Raw genomic sequence first — 22,574 nt, forward strand, 5'->3', positions numbered from 1 at the left:
TGTGTCATACCAGTTTGATTTATACAGTCAGTACATGTTCTTTATGCCCTTTCTCGTCTCACTGATTTTATTTTCTTGCTGCTTCTGCTGTATGTTTCACTGTTCCTTTCCAGTTTTTCTCCAGTTTCAGCATTAGTCATAGCCTATCTGTAATTAATATGCATGTGTTCCACAACCCCCATCATGAGAAGCGTAGAGGCATTATATATCCACCCTACTTGAATGCAAATCCTATGACTTGTTGGCAAAACAATGCAGGAAATCACAGACAGCAATACTGTAGGTTCATATCCTGCTGAGGGACCCTGGTACCATGCACATACTGTTTTCTTGCTGTAATCAAATGCCTTTAGCATTGCCTGTTTTTCAGAGTCCATGCTTATCACTCTATTTCTGTTTTTACTACTTCACATCTTTCTGGTTTACTCCTATGAGATTACTGTGGGACAGGATGTCAGCTAGGCAATGAGTAAATTAGCAAAGACTGATCTGAAAGTAGGGCCAGTATTATCAGTGAAATATAGAGCTCAGCGAGGGAGGTACAGCTGAATATAATTTAATGTTACTGACACGTCTGCTTCTTTCTGGCTCCAGAAACAAGCACTGAGAATTAGGGGATACTGCGTAGCTAAAACATGTGTTAATATGCTGGAAAATGTGCTGGTTTTTACTGCTACATCACAAATGGTGTTGTCAAACATTATCTCCTAGTTACCTTAAAGGATGTAAAATAGTGAGAGTGCTTGTTCTAGCAACGTTACCTCTTCTGCTGTTTACTCCCTTTCTCTTTATTTGCTAGTTTGTTTTTATTATCTGTTTATTTATTATGCTAGAGGTCATATCCACTGCTAATCTCTTTGATATAATTACTTTTTTCAGTTATTAGAATTCCTTCAATAGTCAGACATATCCTCACAACCTGAAAATAAGCATTGTTTTATGGTAAAAGAAAGCTCAATAGTTCAATTGCTTTTAAAAGTTATTGTAGAAATTACTGTCATTAAGACTTTTAATGGTGTTTTATCATTTAATGTTTGACATATGTAGAAACTAAAAATAATTATAATGTTCTTCCACAGTTTTCACTGTCGATGCCTATGAAATTACGTGTATAGCTGGTTTTAGTTTTAGTGCTGAGTTTACACCAGTTATTTTGTTAAGGTTACCTGTCATCCACTCTTCTGCCAGTACAGCATATTAGGTAACATGAGTGTTAGGTTTATTTAGAAACAGCAAAGTTACTGTCTTCATTACATTTAATTAATTTGTTTTGTACCATATTCCAGGCAGATGCACAATAATGATCTTGATTTTTGATTGTGTACGATAGCTCTAGACATAGGCTCAAGATAGAGGGCTGTGATTAAAACACATCAATCAGTTATAAACTGAGTTATCATCAGTAATACTGATGACTGAAGAGAACACACTGGTGCTGGATTAGCCCACTTGCACTTACAGTAACGACTATAATGAAAATGCTGTTTTAGTAGTAGTAGGTAATTTTCTTTGTTATTCCCACTCCCTATCCCTTCCCATTCCCCTTAATTGGAACTCTGCTTTTATGTAATCTTAGCTGACACTATTTCTGACACTATCTTCTGCTACCATCGGCTTATTTTCTAGATGGGAAGTGATGGAGTTTTGCGCCTCAGTAGTTCTGCTCTAAATAATGAATTCTTCGCATATGCAGCACAAGGGTGGAAACAGCGATTGGCAGAAGGTAACTCTCTACTTGTTCTCAGATCTACCAAAGGTTAATTGTTTTTATGAAGAATGTCTCTGTTTCTACGTTTGAAAAATACTTTTAGAATAGAAAGTGTAATACACCAGTAATTCAGCAAAAGAAAAATTGCTGATTCCATTTTGAATTTAGTGTACATTTTTACAGCTTGCTGTGGCAGCTTATTTTGACAGTTTAAAAAAACCCCCAAGCATTCTCATCACTGCCAGCCTTGGAAACATAAATGCATGCAACTAAATCCCACCAATATACTTTTGAAATACTGATGTTATATGGTAAATTAAATCTTTCTATGTCACACTCACTTTTGTTTTTCATTATTTTCATTTGGAATTGTTGAATGACTGTAACAGAAATCACTGTATGTCATCTCTGTAATTTATAATTACCCCTAGTAAGTTAATCCATGACAACTTTTATTGAATATGTTAGTATTTGTTTTTTAGGAGAATTCACACCAGAAATGCAGTTGCGCATCAGACAAGAGATTGAGAAGGAAAAGAAAACAGAACCTTGGAAAGAAAAATTCTTTGAAAGGTTTTATGGTGAAAAGTAAGTATTGAAGCAAATAAAAGCATTTTTATTATTTTCTTTTAGGAGGAAATGAAAATATAATTCTCTGCTTCACATGGCACGGTCATATGCTGTAAAACTTAATAAAGCAGTTATCAAAGGCAGTTATTCCCCAGTATAAGAAGTTGTGGGTAGAATTATAGTGGTGTGTCTGTACTTGCATTACAATTGCATTTTTAAAGGTTCATAACTCATCCGTAAAAATTCATTCCAAGGAGAGCTTAAGACACAAGGCCCAAGCATGCGAGTATTTTCTAATTATCTTTTAAAAAATAGCGTTGGGGTAATTCTTTCCTCCTGCAAAATATAAATACAGCTTCTATAGACTAGAAGACCAGCAGAGATATTTCTCTAGTGTGTTTTTATTTATTTTTTCTAAGCTAGTTGCAAAGTTTCTAAAATCAAATAATGTTTTTTTATTGTTTGACTGAGATGGCCCTTTGCTGGAGTAGAATATACGACATAAAAGAAATACTGGCTAGAGACAAATGAAAGTGACAATGACTAGTCTAATTTTAGAAGTGAGATGCAAAGAATAAATACCCTTAACTGACTAAAATGAATTAGATAGTATCGTTCCAGGTGCACAGTTGTCCAAGTCAGCACAATTTTATCGATGATACAGATGTGGCATCCTGTAGCAGCTGAAGATTCAGTTCTTGTATCCAGGGATTTTTTTTAAATAAAAATTTAAGGAAATTCACATCTTCTTAAAATTCAGAAATCTTCCTTTCAAAAATTGCTTTAAAAAGTTAAACCATCAATACTTAGAATTACATCTCTGTTTTTAAAAATATTAAGTATTAAAAATATTATAAACATTCTTTAAAAGTTACTGATTTTTTTTTATTGTTTTCAGGTATGTTTTAATGGAATTTATGCATAATACTTAGCAGCGAAAAATGTTCCATGGGAACCATCATCACATGAGATGCCTTTGTTTTGTTATTACATGGTTTTTTTACTTAGAAAATCCAGGGCACAGGGACCCCTTCATATAAGTGATTACCTTAAAGATTAAGGCATTAACTAAAGTATTTCTGCAGTAACAATGCTACTTCTCACAATCCACTGCCTTGGACCACTGGGAAATGTAGTGAAAACAAGGCAGCAAATGGACAGATCCGTTTTAATACTTTATTTTGCACATCCTGTCTACATGCTTTCTCCCAGTGTGAATACTATTTCTGCACCACTTTATCTTTACATATAATGGAAATTTAGGGTCTTAATATGGCAGACTTTCTTATTGTCAAGTGCTTCATTTCTTACTTAACAGCTTTAAGACCTCAATATAGTCCAGGTGTTGATCCCTTTAGTATCAAAAAATATTAATTAGGTTTTTAGATAAGGAACATAATGACTTTTCATTATGCATGTCAAGAGAAGAGTTGGTTTCCAACCTTTCATGAAGGAAGGGGCTTTGTAAGGTATTGGCATAGAGCCTTCCGCAAGAAGTAGAAGTTTAGTACCAGCAAAACATGAGCAGCTCACTCTAGCTGAAGCGTATTTCTCAGTTGCAAATGACTGTCACATGCACAGAGAATGCTACTCATAATTTTACAGAGCCAGCAGTCCTGCCGTGCTAGCTGAATGCTGGACGCTGTAATGGTTGGCAGATAATTACTCAGTCTGCAGTGATACATGTCATTTGGGTTGATAGGTTCCTGACATCAACATTGTTATGCAAAATGTCATATTGCACATAATTTCCATTTTGACTACAGTATTAAATCTGGTCCCCCCTGCCCTTTCCCCAGCTTGCGTTGTTTCACTGGCATTCTTCTTCCTGGCTATTACATAGGTAGATTCTACCTCTTTGCTGCTTGGCCAGATTTAAGTACTTTTTCTCATTATTTACTGACTTGAATGGTAGTTTTTGCTGTAGTTTCCGCCTTGTCTAAGTTCTCTCACCTTTTTTCTCTTTGGTTTTTAAACTTGCTTTGAATATGATTGGGCTTTGTCTCTTTTCAGCTATGTTGATTCAACTGAAGTAGCAGATTTTGAAAGCTTCCTGAGCTACTTCTCATGTGCACTGTCTGCAAAATGGATCTCTCTTGCACTCTAACTTGCGTACTTTACAGTCAATGTGGTATTTTTGTTCTGACTTCAGCTAATTTGATCTTTTGATATTCCATAAGTAAATTCAAGTTTCACCTTATACAGATGCAGAATCTTTGTAAACATTTTTGCACGCTCCCCAGTTCATGGCATTCAAAGGCTTTAGAGTGCTTCTTCCATGTTGGCTCTGCACATTATGTTTCTTGTGTTTGCTCTTATCTGTACGCAGGCTGTTTATCACAGGACTGTCGGTTGTAGTTTACTTCCATCCATTTATGCTCTCTCCACTTCCTCATAGTTGTTCGTTTTTCCTTTCTCTGACTTTCTTTAAAAAACAAAAACTTCATTCTGCAGTCATTTATCTAGGATCAGCTGATGCATGTTGCCAGAAATCCACGTTCTTCTGACTTCTTGCCCCAGGATTATGAGGGTTATACTCTATTGTTCAATATATTGTTTCTTTTTCCACTTTTGAGAGAGTTACGTGTCAGGATAGAACTGCCAGCTCACTAAATCAAAGCTTTAATTTTGGGTAGACCTCCCCTAAATTTTATTGCTGATTTAATCCTTCATTATTTTTTTTATTTATTTTCCCCAGTACTACTTATGACAGCAGTAGAATATCAGCATCCATATATCCTTGAGTAACTGTTTGGGGTTTTTTATTTGACTACTGCCCTTATTTACCAGTTGAGTCCTGTCCTTAGCACTGTCACTGATGGCTGTTTACTGCTGTCCTCATATTTTTGTGCTGTTTTGCAAACTTTGGGTGTCTTTTTCTCTAAGGAAGAAGACAGATCAGCTGTTTATCTTGCAATCTGAGATTGCCTTAAACATGCTGATCTTGAGCCTTCTCCTTTGAAAGCCTTTTTCTTCACTGCGGCATCTTCTTCAAGATAGCAGTATTTCCAGTACTGCATAAAAACTATTAAAATTCAGTACGTGTTCTGCTGGCCTTAATTCTGCATTATCTTCTTTTTCTTACACTTCCTCCTCTTCAATATGTTACTAGAAAGTGTGTATTTGTGTAGTGTCCATGTGACAGTTGCAATCACCTTTATCCCATCCTTCATTCCTTTGCTGATTGTCATTCCATAAAGATAACTTATCAGGCAATATCTTTTCATGATGTAAGTCAGCTAGAGGAAACAGACCACTGATTCAGTTTTCAGTAATGCAGTAGATTTGTTTCCCCTCCTCATTTTCCTGAGATAACTTTTTCTCATTTACACAAGGAATTTTAGAGGAAGTTACACACCTAAACCTATGTAAACTAAACTTTACTCACCTAAAGTTATAACCTAAACTTAGACTATATAGGGAACCTTTAGTCTATATAGAAGAAACACGCATCTTCTGAAAGGCGTTCAATGTGGGAGATGTAAATTTGCTGTTCTGAATTGCTCTCTAGAGGATCCTTCCTCAGCATATTGATGGCATAGGGAGACTTTGTGCATATTAAGTGACTAGTAGTAGGCAATAATTACCCAGAGAGTGCTTTTTAAGGTACCAATTCCAGGCTGTGGGGTTGTTTTTTGCATTTACAGCTATCACTGTAATGCATCTATTCAGTATTTTTAAAATGCGCAACACAAATTTTGGGGTTTTTATGTTTATTCTGTACTTTCATATACATGGGTCTATGTGATTTCTGTATCCTCTGCTGCAAATTGACAAGTTATCTTGCTTTGATAATTTCTGAATATCTTTTATGCTCACTTATTTCCATATTATTCTTTGTTTTCTGATTAAAATGAGAACAGAGATCAAACTTCTATTAATTAGATTACAAGGTTCTTAAGACCTTTTAAGACCTTTTAAGGTCTCCAACCAAGCTTTTGTGTATTTTCTACTATTACGGAATTACTGAGGCACAAAGTGTGGTTGAAAAATCTTACGAAAGAGGATGAACACTTGTACTCCCATTGTCCTTATAAGGAAATGAGGATGTCAGAGTGCATACTTTCTTTTTAAATTACCATTTTTTTTGGCCGTTTGCTTTGGTTTGTTGTGGGGTTTTTTAATTCTGTTGAAGTAATAAAACTTTTTTTTAAACAAATATTTTCAGGACCAAAGGTAAGAAAATCTTCAGAGGAGAAGTATACGTAGGAATGGCTCCTTTACACTTCATCCCTAAGAATGAATGCATAGATTATAAATATGTGTCTTTTTAACTCCTTAAGAATGTTAAACTTCTTTTTAATTATAGTGAAATTGAATGAATACTATACACATAGATCTGTTTATTTAGAAATAGTTTTTATATTAACTGAAGTATTTAGTTTGCTGAAAGAACGGAGCAAAAACACAAGCTTTCAACAGAGATCTTCATAATTGACTCAAGTTGTAAAATGAGGCTGAAGTGGAGTTATTTTGATTTTCATCATAGATTTGAAATGACCATCAAATTACAAAACAAACTCATACTTTGCCTTATTAGTTTCAGGTGCAGCTTTTACTTTAAAGTGCAGCATTTAAGCCATATTGCTGGCTGTGTTGACCCTAAGTGCAGGAGGAAAAAAGGGATTTCCTTTAGAACTGTTACTGATGGAAGACCATATATTTGTGCATTTCTTCTGCAATGCATGCTGTATTAGTATGGCAGTGTTGTGCTGGTATTTAAAAAAAAAAGGAAAAAAAACCACACTTAAGGAGTATGACTAGTGGTGAATCTGTGTAGCTTGCCTTTTTGTTTCATTGAAGTGCCAAGTAGTTAAATAATGAATAATAGATTACTTATTTTTAAAATATTTTAAGTTTTTTAACACTGGTAAGAAAATCTGGGTAGTTAGGTTTCCAAAATTTATAAAACCATATATAAATTAGTAGGCCACCACTTAACAAAACCAGTATTTTAAACTGGAAAATATGTCCTTATTGTAAATGAAAGAGGTAGACAAGAAAGACAATCCTATTCCTTTATCATATCTGTGATGAAAAGACCTTCTTAATTTGTATGTTTTTATTTAGATTGGGACTGTCAAGAGGGGAATCAATGAAACTCACTACAGTGCAGAACAATGATGAAGATGAAAGCAATTCTTTGTGTGGATCTTCTGGCACACCTGGTCCTTCTAAGCAAGCAACCTTTGAGGACCAAGAAGAGAAAGGCACTAAAATTCCTCCTTTACCAGAGAGAGATTATTGTCCATCTCTTTGTAGCATGGAACAGGCTCCTGTCAAGGATCTAACGGCAGACTCAGAGGATATACTGATACCTGAAGAATCAATCATTCAGGAGGAGATTGCTGAAGAGGTTGAGACAAGTATTTGTGAATGCCAAGAGGAGAACCATAAAACAGAACATGAGTTTTCCGAGGAGTCAGTAAGTCCAGCTGGCACAAATGAAGAAACAGAGGCAGTACAGCTTGCAGACAGCACTGAGTCCTGTGTCATGATGAATGATGTAACTGATACTGTATCTCACATTGAAATTAAGGTGGAGTTGAAGTCAGAATGCCCTCAGGAGGAGATGTCAGTTGTGATAGATCAGCTGGAGGATTGCGTATCACCAGCACGATCAGCTTCATCCACAAACTCTGTCAGTGATACAGCAGAGAAGGATTCTGAGTCTGCAAAAGAGCTAATTGCACCAGAAATGCAAAATGCTGCTCTGGAAGGCAACTTGTTCACTGGTGGAGGCATTGCAGTGGATATGGAGCTTCAGAGTGACCCTGAGGAACAGTTGTCTGAGAATGCTTGTATTTCTGAAACTTCTTTTTCCTCTGGAAGTCCAGAAGGACCGTGTGTTTGTATTGCCTCTCCTGGAGGAGACACTCAGTCGACTTCAGAGGAACCCTGTACTCCAGCATCTCTTGAAACAGCTTGCTCATCTGAAGTGTCCAGTACTGAAAACATTGAAGGTGATATTCAGCAAAAGGCCAGTGATGAAAACTTGCACACACCTTTAATGTCAGAAGTCTCTCCAATGTCCACCTCACCTGTAACCTCAGAAGCATCTCTGATGTCAAATTTACCTTTAACATCAGAGGCATCACCAGCTTCTAATTTACCTTTAACATCAGAAACATCTCCAATGTCTGATTTGCCTTTAACATCAGAAACATCTTCAGTATCTTCTGTTCTTCTAACTTCTGAAACATCCGTGGCAAATAGTTTGCCTCTTCCATCAGAGACATCTCCAGTTTCTAATTCCCCAAGCAATGAAAGACTTATTCTTCAGCAAAGGAAATCACCATGTTTGTTGGAAGACTCCCTTCCCACTTTGAAAGAAGAAAGCTCTGCCATTCCTAAGGTGGTTCAAGAAGAGAATCTTGTTGTTCAGCCAAAGCAACTTCAGAGTGCCCCTGAAAATATGAAAGTTGGTCCACTAACAATTATACCTGATACTTCAGTATTGGAAGAGCCCCAAAGCAAAAATCTCAGTCATCAGCCATGTAAGTCACATTCTGAAATTGAGAAATCCTACATTGCATCCATTCCAGAACACTCTCCTCCAGAGGTGATCAAAATTAAAAATCACAGTATTCAGCAAAGATGTGACAAGAAAGGTACACTCTTGCCATCAGAGGTAGCTGTCTTATCAGAAGGATCGGTTGGCAAAAATATCGAATTGCTTCCATCAAAGCCACATGATAAACTATATACCTCATCTCTAGAGAAAGCTACATTCTCTGAAGTGTGCAGAAGTAAATCTCACAAGCTAACAGGCAGCACCCAAAGCCGTCTAGAGAGTCCACATTCTTCCAAGTCACTAGAATCCACAAAATCACCTGAAGTGAGGAATGAAAGTAGAGACCCGGAGATCCCAAAGAGGAAAACAGCAGAACAGCACAGTTTTGGAATCTGCAAAGAGAAGAGAGCTAGAATAGATGATGATCAGCCTAACCGTAGTGCTTCATCAACGAGTCCATCTGATAAAGATCAGCCACACAGAGAAGAACCCCGAGTTCCACCCCTTAAGGTAAAGTAATGAATGAACAGGCTGACTTGGAAACTAAAGGTTTATTATCTCCCTCCTACTGACTGCATGCAGTCACAGTGCATGGTATATTTTTTGTGGAGGTGTGAAGGGTGTTAGTACTGATGGTTTCGCTTTACTATTACATTCCTACAGTGCCAAATTACTTCTGATATAAATATATCTACAGTTGTTCAGTCAGGGTCTTTGCTGCAAAATTGCTTTTGTGTGAAGGAAAGTTTTCCAAGATCTATGGCTTAATATAATTCAAGAGCTTCCCCATCATTTACACAGTGCTACTTGTATTTCTAATTGCCCAACTGTATTGTCCACTTGTTCTCCTGCGGATGACTTCTCCAGCAAGCATGAATACTAAATGTTACCACAACCAATACTAAAACAACCAGTGCCTTAATCCAGCAAGAGAACCTAGAGTCAGAATAGTTGGAGATCCCTTTGCAAGCCCAGGGCTTGGGGTAGGATGAAGTATAAGATTTCCCTGTGGAATTAATTGGAAACAGAGACCTGGCTATCAGGGGGAAGGGTCTAACTGATATATGTGTAGATATCTTTGTTAATGGCAAAGCAGAAGGTAAAAAAGATACACCAACTAAGCAAACACTTTTATGTGTATCATTCTGCTATGTAAGAAAGTAAATTCCAGTTCAAAGCTTTTTTTTATTTTTTAAGAGAGAATCTATAGATTTAGTTATATATAGGCTCAGCATTTTGACCCTTTTAATTTTGTACATGATGACATCAGCCAAGTTTTAGATCCAATTTGCTGAACTTAAGCCATTGACTTTGCAATACTAGTTCCTGATTATTCAGAAATGCCCTTTTCTGCATGTATTTTTAACTGCTGCAATCACTGAACATTGTTAATATGGCCAGGAGGGCAAATAGGCTAACTGTTTTAATCACTAGTGCGGCAGCGTATTTCAGCTAATTTATTTTTATGAGCAGTGATGCAATTGGAAGTTAGCCTATTCTGAGTTTAGTGATATTCTTTCATATTTGGAAGGTCTTTATCTAGCCTAATAAATTCTAATCACTCTCTAAGCACAAAGGAAAATAGATCACTAGGGAATAAAAAAAGGTCATGACTATAATAATAAAAATAATCAAGCACTTAGAGCTTTAGCAGTTCTGGTGATGCAAAGTGGAAACTGAAAAAAGTTGCTACTGAAACAGGAAAATGTTTTGAAGTATTGTGAGTTTGTTGTATTCTTTAAAATATGTCCATGTAAATGTTAAAGCCTCACAATATTAGGCATGAGTATTTATTTATAAGCCAAAAATTTAACTGCTAGGAAAAGTGAAGTATTCCAGCCCTCCAGACCAGCATAATATGGTTATGTAAATGGTTATATATTACGATATCATCTTAATATTGATTTCCACTGGTCTCTTATGGAAAATCAAATACTGTCAGTCTTGCACAGTTTTAAGAGTTGAATCTCCCTGAAGCCTCCAGACAGCGTTTGAGGACACTGAAAAATTGGCAAGCATTTCAAAAAATAATTTTGGACAATCAATTCTAGTATGTTTTTCTGTGTAACAGATATTGGGCTCTTGGGTCATCTCACCAAAAACCCTCTATCCTTTGTAATTAAAAGAGGAAAAAGAACCCCAGTTCCCCTGAATCGTTCTGCTATATGGCTCTCACTTCCCATCATACCTTACACTACTTCTTCTATAAATACTACCTAGTTTTCTTCTCAGTTCTGTTCAGAAGAGAAGTCACAGCATTAGCCACTAAGTCCTATTACTGTGGACAGCCGGTAAACATATGTCCCAATTTTTTTTTGCCAACCTTTGGGTATTCTGAGAGAGTATATGAATTATGAAGTGGTCCCAGGACTCTCAATCTTTAATTCTGGAAACAGATGTGCCTAATTGGAAACATACTAATAATACCAGTGATTTTACAGGTTATTATTTTACTTCAAGTTTTAGGTATTTAAAACTTCAATATTTGCATTTTTAGTATTTGTAGGTTTGAGGATTTCATGTTTGAAATGCAGTAGTGTGGGAGGTATCCCAGGAATGTACTAAAGCAAGTGTCTTAAAATTGTGAGTGAGGAAGAGAAAGGAATATCCTTTGGTGATTCAATTCTTTTATACTACTACTCTAAACTGCTCTGTGGTGTAACATGAAAAAGAGGCTCAGTGGAGACACTGCTACCTCCTATCTAACAGCAAGATTTGTTGTCTGGTATATAAGTGAAAGACAGGCTGTTCCTAACGTCTTAGTCTTTGGAAACCAAGAAGCAAAAGCACTACGTGATCATTATTTTTTCACACATTTGCAGCAAATGCTTAGTCGTAGGCTCTTTTCCACTATCATTGCACTAGGCTGTGGATCTTCTCTGTTAGATACACTGCATATAAAAAAGGTCTGACAAATTCTATCAGATAAGCATCATATTGTCATACTGTTCAATCTTTCTTCCTGTCAGAAGGATCAATGTGAGTAGGCTAATGCAGGTGTTAGGTATTCATGTTGGAGATGATAAAATACTGAAGTGTAAATATCATTCATTTTTAGCATTTTTCTGTCCAGCTGCACTGAACAGTAATTCCCTTCATTACCTTTCTCTGACCCTTTAAGAGACAGCTGGTGATTTTAGCAAGTCAATGATCTCATTAAAATTATTGTTTTTTTTCTTCCTTTAGATTCAGCTTTCAAAAATTGGACCACCTTTTATCATCAAGAGCCAACCTGTTTCTAAACCAGAACCTCGAGTTTCCCCAAGTACATCGGTCAGCAGTGGGAGAAACACTGGGGCTAGAACTCTGGCAGATATCAAAGCAAGAGCTCAGCAAGCAAGAGCCCAAAGAGAAGCTGCAGCTGCAGCAGCCGTGGCAGCAGCTGCGAGCATAGTCTCTGGAGCAATGGGGACCCCATGCGAAGGTGGGAAGACAAGAACACTGGCACACATCAAGGAGCAAACAAAGGCCAAGCTGTTTGCAAAGCATCAAGCCAGAGCTCATTTACTCCAGACTAATAAAGAATCAAAGTCACAGTTCAGCTCAAAGGAAAGTACCTCTTCTCTGGAGATACCAACTTCTACTGACACAAAGATTGAAGGTTCTACTGGTGTCATTATAGTTAATCCTAACTGCAGGTCCCCTAGCAACAAGTCTGCTCATCACCGTGAGACTACCACTTTATTGCAGCAGTCACTTAACACAGCTACATTACCAGAAACTGCTACTGAGATATCTGTGCACAGTTCTGATGAAAATATACCTATGCCACAATTGTGTGAGAAAATTATTTCATCTACCTCTACTGAAAGTAACAGTGTGCCAGTGCTTTATAATAAAAGTTCAGTCTCTGTGTCTGTTTGCAGCACTGCTATGTCTGGAGCAATTAAAGAACTTTCTTTTGCAAGTTCGGTTGATAAATCCTCTGTTTTAATGTCTGTTGACAGTGCAAACACGGCAGTTTCAGCTTGTAATATAAATTTGCTGAAAACCATCCAAGGGGCTGATACTCCATGCATAACCGTTGGACCAAAATGTATTGATAACAGTAATGTACCAGTCTCCATAGACAATACGGTCTTATCAAATGCCATCGATGACAAAAGGTTGCCGATACCAAGTAGCAATGCGAATAACGCAGTCTCCAGTCATTATGCCACTGTGCCAGCTTCATCTATTGCAAATAACTTGCCAAATCATCTCTCTGGTAGTTCCGTACTAATTCCCCCAGTGGGGACTACCAACAGATTTTCTTCTGATAAGATAGCCATAACTGGGTGTAACGAGCAAAGCACTGTCTCCATTCACACTACCGTTAGGTCAGCTTTAAGTTGCAGCGAGGCCCTTGCAGTAGCAGATTCTGTTGCAAGGCCACCCATTTCAATGTTTACTGGTAACATGGTGACAATAAGCTCTTACGATAATGCTACTAAATTAAATGCTGATCTCTTAGAAAAAAGCTCTGGAGCACGAAACCGAATGGATCTCTCTGGTAAATCTCAGCCCGTGAGCTTTACACAAACTGCCATGAATAGGTCTATACCTTGCAAAGTCATTGTTGACCACACTACAAATCTGAATTCCAGTCTGTCACTTTCTTCTTCTATTGAAAATACAGAGAACAGCATTGACCTGCAGAGCAGACCTGTAAGGACAGAAGCTGCCTTACAAAGTATAGCCTGTCCTCAGGTGTCTGTCATAAGCAGGCCTGAAGTGGTCTCTAATGAAAGCCTTGAGCACAGTTCCAGCTTTATCACCATTACAGCAAAGCAAGACAGCAAGAACTTGCAGGCAGGTTGTTCAAGTCTTCGAGAAGTGCCTCTTGCTCCTCAAGATAAATTAATTGAGGTGGTTACTCCCAGCCAAGGTTTTGCTGAGCAATTAAGAGGTCCTTCAGCATTCAAAAGTGAAGCAGATGCTGCCTGTGCCAATCAGTATAACACTAACAATAGAATTTGTTGGCATGATGAAGAGGCAATGAGTACAGACCAGCCAGTGGTCAGCCACCTTAACTCTGGTAAGCATAAGGAATACGCAGAGCAAAACTGCTTAAAAAATGTCAAAACCGAACCTTCCAGTTACACGCAAATGTCAGAACTGCAATCCAGGAGTCTTTTGACAAGCATTGCTGTTCCCGTTAAATCGGAAACTAATGAGTCTGACAAGTGCTTCAGGATGGACACCGAGGATTTTACAGGACCTGAAATGCCTGCCCAGACCGCAGAAATAGCCACGAGTGCGCAGCCGCCACAGACCTCCAAGACATCCATTGCGGACTCCATGGAAGACTCCCTGTCCCTGACAACAGAAACCCTAAAGAGAGTTACCAGTGCCGGGGGCTCTAGCTGTCGCTTGTCGTCAGTGGAGGCCAACAATCCTTTAGTGACACAGTTACTGCAAGGCAATCTGCCTTTAGAGAAAGTGCTGCCGCAGCCCAGATCAGGAGCCAAACTAGAAATTAACAGGCTTCCTTTGCCTTTGCAAACTACCTCAGTATGTAAAACAGCAGTGTCCGAGAGAAATATTGTTGAACATCCTTCCAACTCTCCTAATCCAGATGGTAAAGGATTTACAGCAGGCAGCATAGCCCCGCTACAAATCAGAAAGCGTGAAAACCATCCAAAAAAGAGGATGGCCAGGACTGTAGGGGAACATGCTCAAATTAAATGTGAGCCTGGGAAGGTGTCAATGGACACAGATGTTAAAGTAGCTCCTTGTGTAATTAGTTCCAGCATGAATCAGCTAGGGCATGGTCAGCCATTTAAGCAGGAGTGGCTGAACAAACATGCCATTCAGAGCCGAATCGCTCACAGCCCAGAGATCAAGCAGCAGAAGAGGCCGTTGCCTTCATGCAGTTTCCAGCAGAGCTTATTTCACATTGATAAAAATGGCAGCTTTCATGCAGAAGCTAGTACCTCACATAGACAGCATTTTTACCAAATGTCCATGGCTGCAAGAGGCCCCATTCCTACGGCAGCTTTGTTGCAAACTACTTCAAAAGGCCCACCTGGCTGCAACGCATTTGCTTTTAGCAGACACCTGGAACAGAAGGGCTTGGGAGATGTGAATATTTCTACAGCAGCTCACCAGCTGAGGCTAGGAAGTGTGTTTTCCCCTAATATTCAAATTAAGGAAGGTGATGACATTGCCAGTGCCTCTCAAACTCTGCAGAGTAAAACATTAGTGCATCCCCCTCCTCCCCCTCCGCCCCTGCCACCTCCTCCCCCTCCTCACCCAAATGCAGAAGTCCCCTCTGATCAAAAACAACCGACAGTTACTATGGAAACCACTAAAAGACTTAGTTGGCCTCAGCCAGCAAGCATCTGTAGCAATATAAAATCTGAACCTATTTCTTTTGAGGAAGGTTTAAGCAGCAGCTGCGAACTGGGCATGAAACAAGCTTCCTATGATCAGAACGAAGTGAAAGAACAGTTAAAAGCGTTTGCATTAAAAAATGCAGATTTCTCTTCCTATTTACTTTCTGAGCCACAGAAGCCTTTTACCCAACTTGCTGCTCAGAAAATACAGACGCAGCACCCGCAGCAGCAGCAGCAGCAGCAGCAGCTCTGTGGAAATTATCCAACAATACACTTCGGTAGCACAAGCTTCAAAAGGGCAGCATCTGCAATTGAGAAATCGATTGGGATTTTAGGAAGTGGCTCAAACACTGCCACAGGCCTGTCTAACCAGAACGCGCAGATCCCGGTTCAGAAATTTGCTGACAGTAGCAATGCCGATGAACTGGAACTGAAATGCTCTTGCAGGCTGAAAGCCATGATCGTGTGCAAAGGCTGCGGAGCCTTCTGTCATGATGACTGCATAGGGCCTTCCAAACTGTGTGTAGCTTGTCTGGTTGTACGGTAGGAACTGAATCAAAGATGCAGTATCCCTTATCAGCATGGGAGAGCAGGACAAAGGAACGGAGAAATTGGAACAGTTTAGGTCACTAATGGTTTGCAATTAGTCAATTGATTTTTTTTTTAATTTTTTTTTTTCTTCCACATGGTGCTTTCAGAATTTAGTTATTCCTGCCTGAGTGCCGTTTTCTGGGAAGAAGAGGAAACCTGTAAAAGTAGTTTAAAAAAAAAAAAAAGATATCCTTGTTACTGAAGCTTCTATGAGCTCTCTTGCTGTGCTAAAAAAAAAAAAGGCATTAATGCATGTCATTCGTAGCTTCTATTTATTTGCACAAAGTGCAGCTTTTTTTTTTTTCTCCACTTTTTGATAGTTGATACAAGCTGCAGGTTAAAGATCAGTGGAAGAATAACTCTGCAAGAAGTGGAGTAACTATGCGGAATGAGTAACACACTGAACAGTGTCTGTTTTGAGTGGGATGGTGGCAAGGTGCGGTGTATTGGCCATCGTAGCTTCTTAGTCGGTTTGCAGTTTTTCTGCTGATAGGATTGTTTTCTTCAATTGACTTTCACTATCTAGGGCTAAAATATAGTCACTTCACCTAGCAAAAAAAAAAAAAAAAAGGAATTTAGATTGTTAGAGGAGTTTCCTTACATGCCTGTCAGGGACTATGGAACTCAAATCTTACTCATCATCTCTTCTTGTTGATTCCTTGAGAAAGATTTGTATATGCGATGGGTTAGTGGGACCAACACTGGAATTACATTGGCTTCAACAGAGTCTGGAGAAAGTAACTTCTCTGCTAGGGATTAGAAACCTGTTTTCTCCTTCTGTTTCCCACTCAAATATTCTTTATTTTTATTTGTGTCTCTAATCAGTCCATTTGGTTTGTCAGTCCCAAATATATATATATAAGGTCAGACTTACGTAATAGGTTCTGGATGTTTTAGCCCTTCCATGGCCTAAAAATGATGCATTCTTATGCTAAATGAATAAGGAATGATTCTAATTGGTATCGGTTGAATATTAGATTATCAGTTGTTTTTCTTCTTATGTGAGTTACTCTATTTAAATAACATCTCAGAATTTTGCCATTTAAAGTAATCCTTAGAATTACTTACAACACTGACTTTTTTTTTTTTTTTCTCAAAGGAATTCAGACCCCGTACTCTATCTTTTAGAAATTTGGAAGCAAAAAGGCATTTTTAAAAGGGATACTGCATCTTTAAAGTAACCTTCAGTATTTATCCAGTACTGTATTTACATTCAGGACTATAGCTGCATTCCAGATGCGCTAGCAACCATAACAGCAGAGAAGAAAAACGATAATTTTGAGGCCCTATTCACCTAAAAGGAAAATATTGTAAAGGGATAAAGCACGTGCAGTTGCTGGGGAGATGAAAATACCTTGGGTTTTTTTACTCCCACTTCAAGAACACAAAATGTGGAGTGCAAGTCATCCATCTGCCAATATGTGGTTGGGTCTGCCCAAATGTCAGCATCAGAGAGAAGTTATTTTTACCATTACAGTAGAACCTCACTAATCCAAAGACCTTACAGTCTGCTCAAGAAAACTGATTTTCCTTCCACAGTTTTCAGAGAGCAGTGTAGTAAGAATGCGTGAGATGTAATACTGCTTGTATTTCGTGATGCATTTACTGTTGCATTCTGAAATATTAATGTGAATGATAGAACTACATTTAGGAAATAAAAAGTGTACTACGTTTTACACTATCGTTTTTTATACGATCTTTGTTTGTGTACCTATTCATAAGCTGTAACCGGTCTCCCTAACATGGGTGCATATTAGTGAGGTTGTACTGAATGGAGGAACCACATTTATTTTCTTGTGGGACCATTTTCACAAACATGATAAATGCCATTTATTGTCTTAAAGTGAGTTGGAATATTTACAACATACATTCCTTTCACAGGAAGCTCTATGGTGCACCTTGATGTTCTCTTTTATTGTAATTAGCAACATATCAATATTATTTTTGACACTGTGTGGTACAAAGGCCATTTATAATTACACTAACAAATTTGTTGCTGATACAATAATGTATTTTTTCTATACAAAAGTGCTCCTTAATATGACATATGAGTTAAGAAATGGCTTCTCAGCACTTTCAGGTCTTCTGGTAGGAAAATAAGCCAGCCAAGCAAAAACCTAAAAGTAACCACATGAAGATTAGCATCCAGTCCTACGCCAGCTGCTGGCAAAACAGCGACTGGAAAATACTCATGAATAAGCATGAGTGTAGTCAGTCAATACATATCAAATTCATGTTTGAGGAGCCTTTGTATCGGAATTGTATTGCATTGTATTTATCCTTGGTAGAGGTAGGATACTTCTATTTAAAATAAAGAGAGCAACCAGTTTTAGACTTCTAATAACCTACGTTTATATAAGCCTGCTGGAATCCTTATTTCTAGCTCAGGTTTTCCTGTCCACAGCACATAAGTCAATATTTGTTTGTACTTGCATCTTGAAATACTTCTTGTATTTACTGACATGATACAGAAATAATTTCCAGCCACAAAATAGTTTTAATTTGTTCAAAGAATAAGAGTGTGACTAATGTGGTAGGTAACTCATTCATGTCATATTGTCATTTTTGTATCAGGATTGCAACTTGCATGTGTGAGGTCATGATAAAATATTTTAAATGGCATTAGACTGGATGGTGCTATGTTATATTACACAACCGACCAAACTCTTCCATAGTGCAGTTCCACTCTTTTCATTCTTGAGTCATTGGAGTTGCACCAGGAATAAATTTGACCAATTAGTTAGCAACAGTCGTGAAGTGTTGTTACAGATTACAGTTTTAGGGTATTAAAATACTCAGAAGCAACTGCGGTGATACAGGAGCCTGACTGAATCCTAGTGTGACTGAAAACCTTACTTGGATTCTGGTATCACACAAATGTTTGGGGGAGAGTGACCCGTGGTCTTCAATAAGAACACAATCACATTTAGAGGTTAATTTTGAATGACTTCTTTTTTTGTTTAATTGTCCAGGTTTCAGGCCCAATGTCATTGTGTTTTCTAATGACCATGCAGTTTGCACCGTGGGGTGTTAATAGTTTATGCACTGAAAAGTGGTGAAAGAATTGCTTAAGAACACACTGCGCTGTGTTTGCGTGTACGTACGTATGTGTCCCAATGTCCAGCATGTATAATTTACCTTTTTTTTTTTTTTAAAACCTCCAAAATTGTTCCCCCACTCCTACCCCCAGAGCAGCACTTTTGGGTGAGAGGGAGAAACAGTCTTTTTTTTCTTTCCTCCCTCTGTATTGTTTTAATTGCATACCTGTGAGATATGCAGATAATGTTAGGGCATTTGCAGTGTGTGTGTTTGTGTGTTTCTGTTCTGAACTAATTTTCCAAGCAGAAACTCCCTTTGAAATAATGTTAAAAAAAAAAAAAACTTAAGAAATGGTGAACTGGATGCTCCCTGTTTGCATTTTATTTATCTACTGAGGTCTAGTACATGAAATAGCATTTAAAAGACAAAAATAAAGGTTGAGCCATAAAGCAAAAGGTATATTCTCTGTACTATAGACTTTCTTCTTGAGGGTGGTGCATGTTGTCAGGGTAAGCTACAGAACGTGCAGATGGTTTTTCAGGGCCCTGCAATTCCGTGCACAGTTTTTAAGCTGGTGCATATGGTGCTTTAAAATGCAATTTCTGAAGTAAAATTACCTTATGCTGCACCCCCTTCCCCTTATAAACACACGCACAATTTCAGAATCATTATTGTAGCCTCTGGTTTAGCAGTTTCTCCAAGGTGTGGTGAAGTACCAGGATAAACACTCAAGATGAGCTGAGAAGTGTCACCAAAAGGGATCATTTTAGCTGACACACATGAACGGCCCTGCTCTGAACACTGAATGACTTCTGCAGTCACCTGGCAGCAGCACAGCGGTTTGTCCTCTGTGGCTCTGCAGAACACTGGGGGGGAAGCAACAAAATATTCAGTGGATTTATCATGGACCTGTGTAGCTAAATGTTTCTGAATCTATGAAATCCTGTTGTCTTCGGTCATCATGCTTTGTCACTGTAAAACCAACGAAAAGAAAAAAAAAGCATTTTTTAGTCTAATTTAAGGAGCTGCTTCTTTTATAGCACATAATATTTCGCTTTGTACTATATTTGATAGTTAAAAGAATAATTTAGTCCGTAGAATAACTTTGTTGTATTTGTACTGTTCATGAATGTTACAAGAAAAGTGCTTTACTTTGTTGCCATAATTCTCTTGTACTGCTGTAAAATATTTTTTCTGCTTTACGGAAACTTAACTCGATTCACATTTTCAGTACAGGGTTTTTTGTGTGTATGTATTTTTTTGTCAGTATTCTGAATGTTTACATCTGTTTGACATTAGCCATTCTATGCCTTTATAGGGCAGTATTACTCCTGCAGTATAACAGCAATGTGAAATCCACTCATACCTAACATGCATGAGAAATACAGATTTATTGGGGAGATCCCTAATGTGCATAGACATTTTTCCTGTCTGCATTCAGTGAAGTAAATACCCCCCTTCAGTCCTCTACCAAAGAAAATATTATTCCCACAGGACAAGCTCAGAAAGTGGTTCTCTGAATCTTCAGAAGGGGGTGTAGTTGGTTTCAGCGGGATTGCTACAGTTTAATGCAGTTACGCTTTGCTTTGTTACCCCACCAGACATGACTGGGTGAAACAAGCATTTTAGCAATTTTTGTTTCAAGACAGTGTTTTGTTTAGAATTCAGGGATCATGCTTTCTTTAATGGTGCTGTTTGTTTTATTTTTTTTTTTAAGAAAACAACCTTTTGTTGCCTACAGAAATGACCATTCACAAAACCATAAATTAAATAAAATAATTTGTCTTCATAACTTTTCTCTTCTCCCTTTCCTTTTCCCCTTCCCTGTTCCCTGAAAATAACAACTTGGGCTTCAATATTAAAATATTCTGGAAAAAAAATAAAGAGATAAAATAATAGTTGTTATTTCTTTATTTATTTTATGTTCAGTGCCTTAGGCAGGAGATCCTGCTTGTGCACATCCATTGTATATACAGGTCAGTGAAATAGAAATGAGAGAAAAATCAGTCCTTTGTAAAGGATTTTTCAAATACAGTGATGTAATACATAGTTGGAATGACTTCTGATGTAACTCAAGTATTAATCATCTTATACCAGTAAAATAAAACTAGGTGTTGTATATTAAGTTGTTGTAAGTAGAATAGTTTGTGGATGCAAGTGATTATATTGCTTTGGATAGTTAATGTCGGGTGTATTTTTAGTACTTTGCCTCCATCTGCAACCCTGTCCAGAACGTGCTTAGTAATGACAGCAGCAACCCAGGCATGCACCTCTGTTATTTCTCATCCCCACAGCAGAAGAAATTAAATGTCCGTGGTACATGGAAGGCAACCAGTCCAAGCTATATTCCTCAAACCAGTTATCTTTTGAAGTCTGGAAGGCCTTCCTGAAATGGAAATTCATTATATTCCAAATGGAAAGCCATTATATTAAACATTTTTTAAAAGTTTTCATCATGTTTCCCTGCAAAGAGAGCTTTGAGTACTGGTGGTTAGGGTGCAAGTGTTAGAGAGTGGTCAACAAATAGCTTTTTCACAGACCTGCTCAGAAATACCAGAACAGCGCATCTAAACATCATCTTTTGTCCAGCCTCCTGCCATTTCAGATGTGATACTCTGAGGGTCCTGTTAGCAGTGAATGGCAGCCCTTTCTGCCAAAACCTGACCAAATCCAGAAAGAGGACAGTACCAACCTATGTAGCTGATAATCCGATGACCTTTTTTTCATATCCAGTACCCCACCTGGCAAACTCCCTTAGCTAGTGCTCTCATGCAGATTATTTAACTTATTTATTTCGTTCTGCTTAAATATTTGGTTTAGCATGGGGCTATGCCAAATCAGGGACCAGCTCTGCTTCTGACAACAGCTTTTTTTTCTTCACAATTTTTCATCTAAGCAATGTAATGGAAATCAATTTGTTAAATCTGTACTAGCTGAATATTCGCTTTTGTCCTTTTCCCTCTTCTTACTTTTTAAAACCTGTAAAATAGTTCTGCACATTTTTATTCGATCTTAAGTATTTAGCTTTTCTGTGGTGTTTGTTTAAGGACCTTGTAAGTATGAGTAAGTTAAGCCTTGTGATTGCTTTTAAGTCCGTGTGCTCTCCTGAGGTCAGCCCAGGCTTACCCTGTCAGTTCACCAGCAGATGGCATCAGGAGAAAACATGCTGCTGTGGTCTCCGGTTTTGCAGTCCCTCAGCAAAAGCACATAGCACGGAGAAAACCAAGCACGAATACACAGGTTTTCTGGGTTTTTCTTCCTTCAGTGTGGCGCTTTAGTTGCAGTGAAAACAAGCCCTCCTCCCCCCCCCCCAGTCCTGGAACTTAGCTTTCAATAGAAATGATGCCCTGAAGCTCGCATCACCCTTTCCTGCACTTGGCACCATCTGAGCTGTGCAGTCTGTGGAATTGAAGTACTGATACACTGGAAAAAATTCTTCCCCAGGCCAGAGCCAGGGCATATTTTTCTTCCTGCTGTTTCCTTTGCCACTTGTGGATGAAGAGAGACAGCAGCACAGCTCTTTGTACCGAGGCACTTCACAAATAAATATGAAGGCATTATCACTGCTGGGGACGCAGAGGGTGTGCTGTTATCAAGCCTGGCCTTTGTTGGATGACATGGCTTACAGCCGAAGGACCACCAGACAGCAATACCTTTGAGCACCACCATGGAGACAGCTTTCCATGATAAGGAAGGTAGACAGTCACGGGCACTGATACCTGCTCACAGAGTACATCATCAGTATGGCTGGTTTTTATGGAAACTCAGCTAGACATAGAAGTAATTCAGATAATTCAGAAACCTGGACACTGGTAGTCTACAAATACCTGGCAGA

At 38.3% G+C, this 22,574-nt stretch overlaps 1 protein-coding gene across 2 annotated transcripts in view; it reads left to right on the forward strand.

The window, feature by feature from the left end:
• ASXL3 (ASXL transcriptional regulator 3) overlaps positions 1-20,864 on the forward strand; it is a 139,502-nt gene extending 118,638 nt beyond the window's left edge. For both annotated transcript variants that reach the window (XM_074880396.1, XM_074880385.1), the window contains 4 exons: positions 1,627-1,723; positions 2,191-2,296; positions 7,349-9,302; positions 11,979-20,864. In XM_074880396.1, the coding sequence (XP_074736497.1) occupies positions 1,627-1,723; positions 2,191-2,296; positions 7,349-9,302; positions 11,979-15,656 (5,835 nt within the window). In that variant the 3' untranslated portion in view covers positions 15,657-20,864. The remainder of the gene's footprint in view (positions 1-1,626; positions 1,724-2,190; positions 2,297-7,348; positions 9,303-11,978) is intronic.
• The last annotated feature ends 1,710 nt before the right edge of the window (positions 20,865-22,574 follow it).

This window comes from Strix uralensis, chromosome 1 (genome assembly GCF_047716275.1).
Source record: "Strix uralensis isolate ZFMK-TIS-50842 chromosome 1, bStrUra1, whole genome shotgun sequence".
Classification (NCBI taxonomy): Eukaryota; Metazoa; Chordata; class Aves; order Strigiformes; family Strigidae; genus Strix; species Strix uralensis.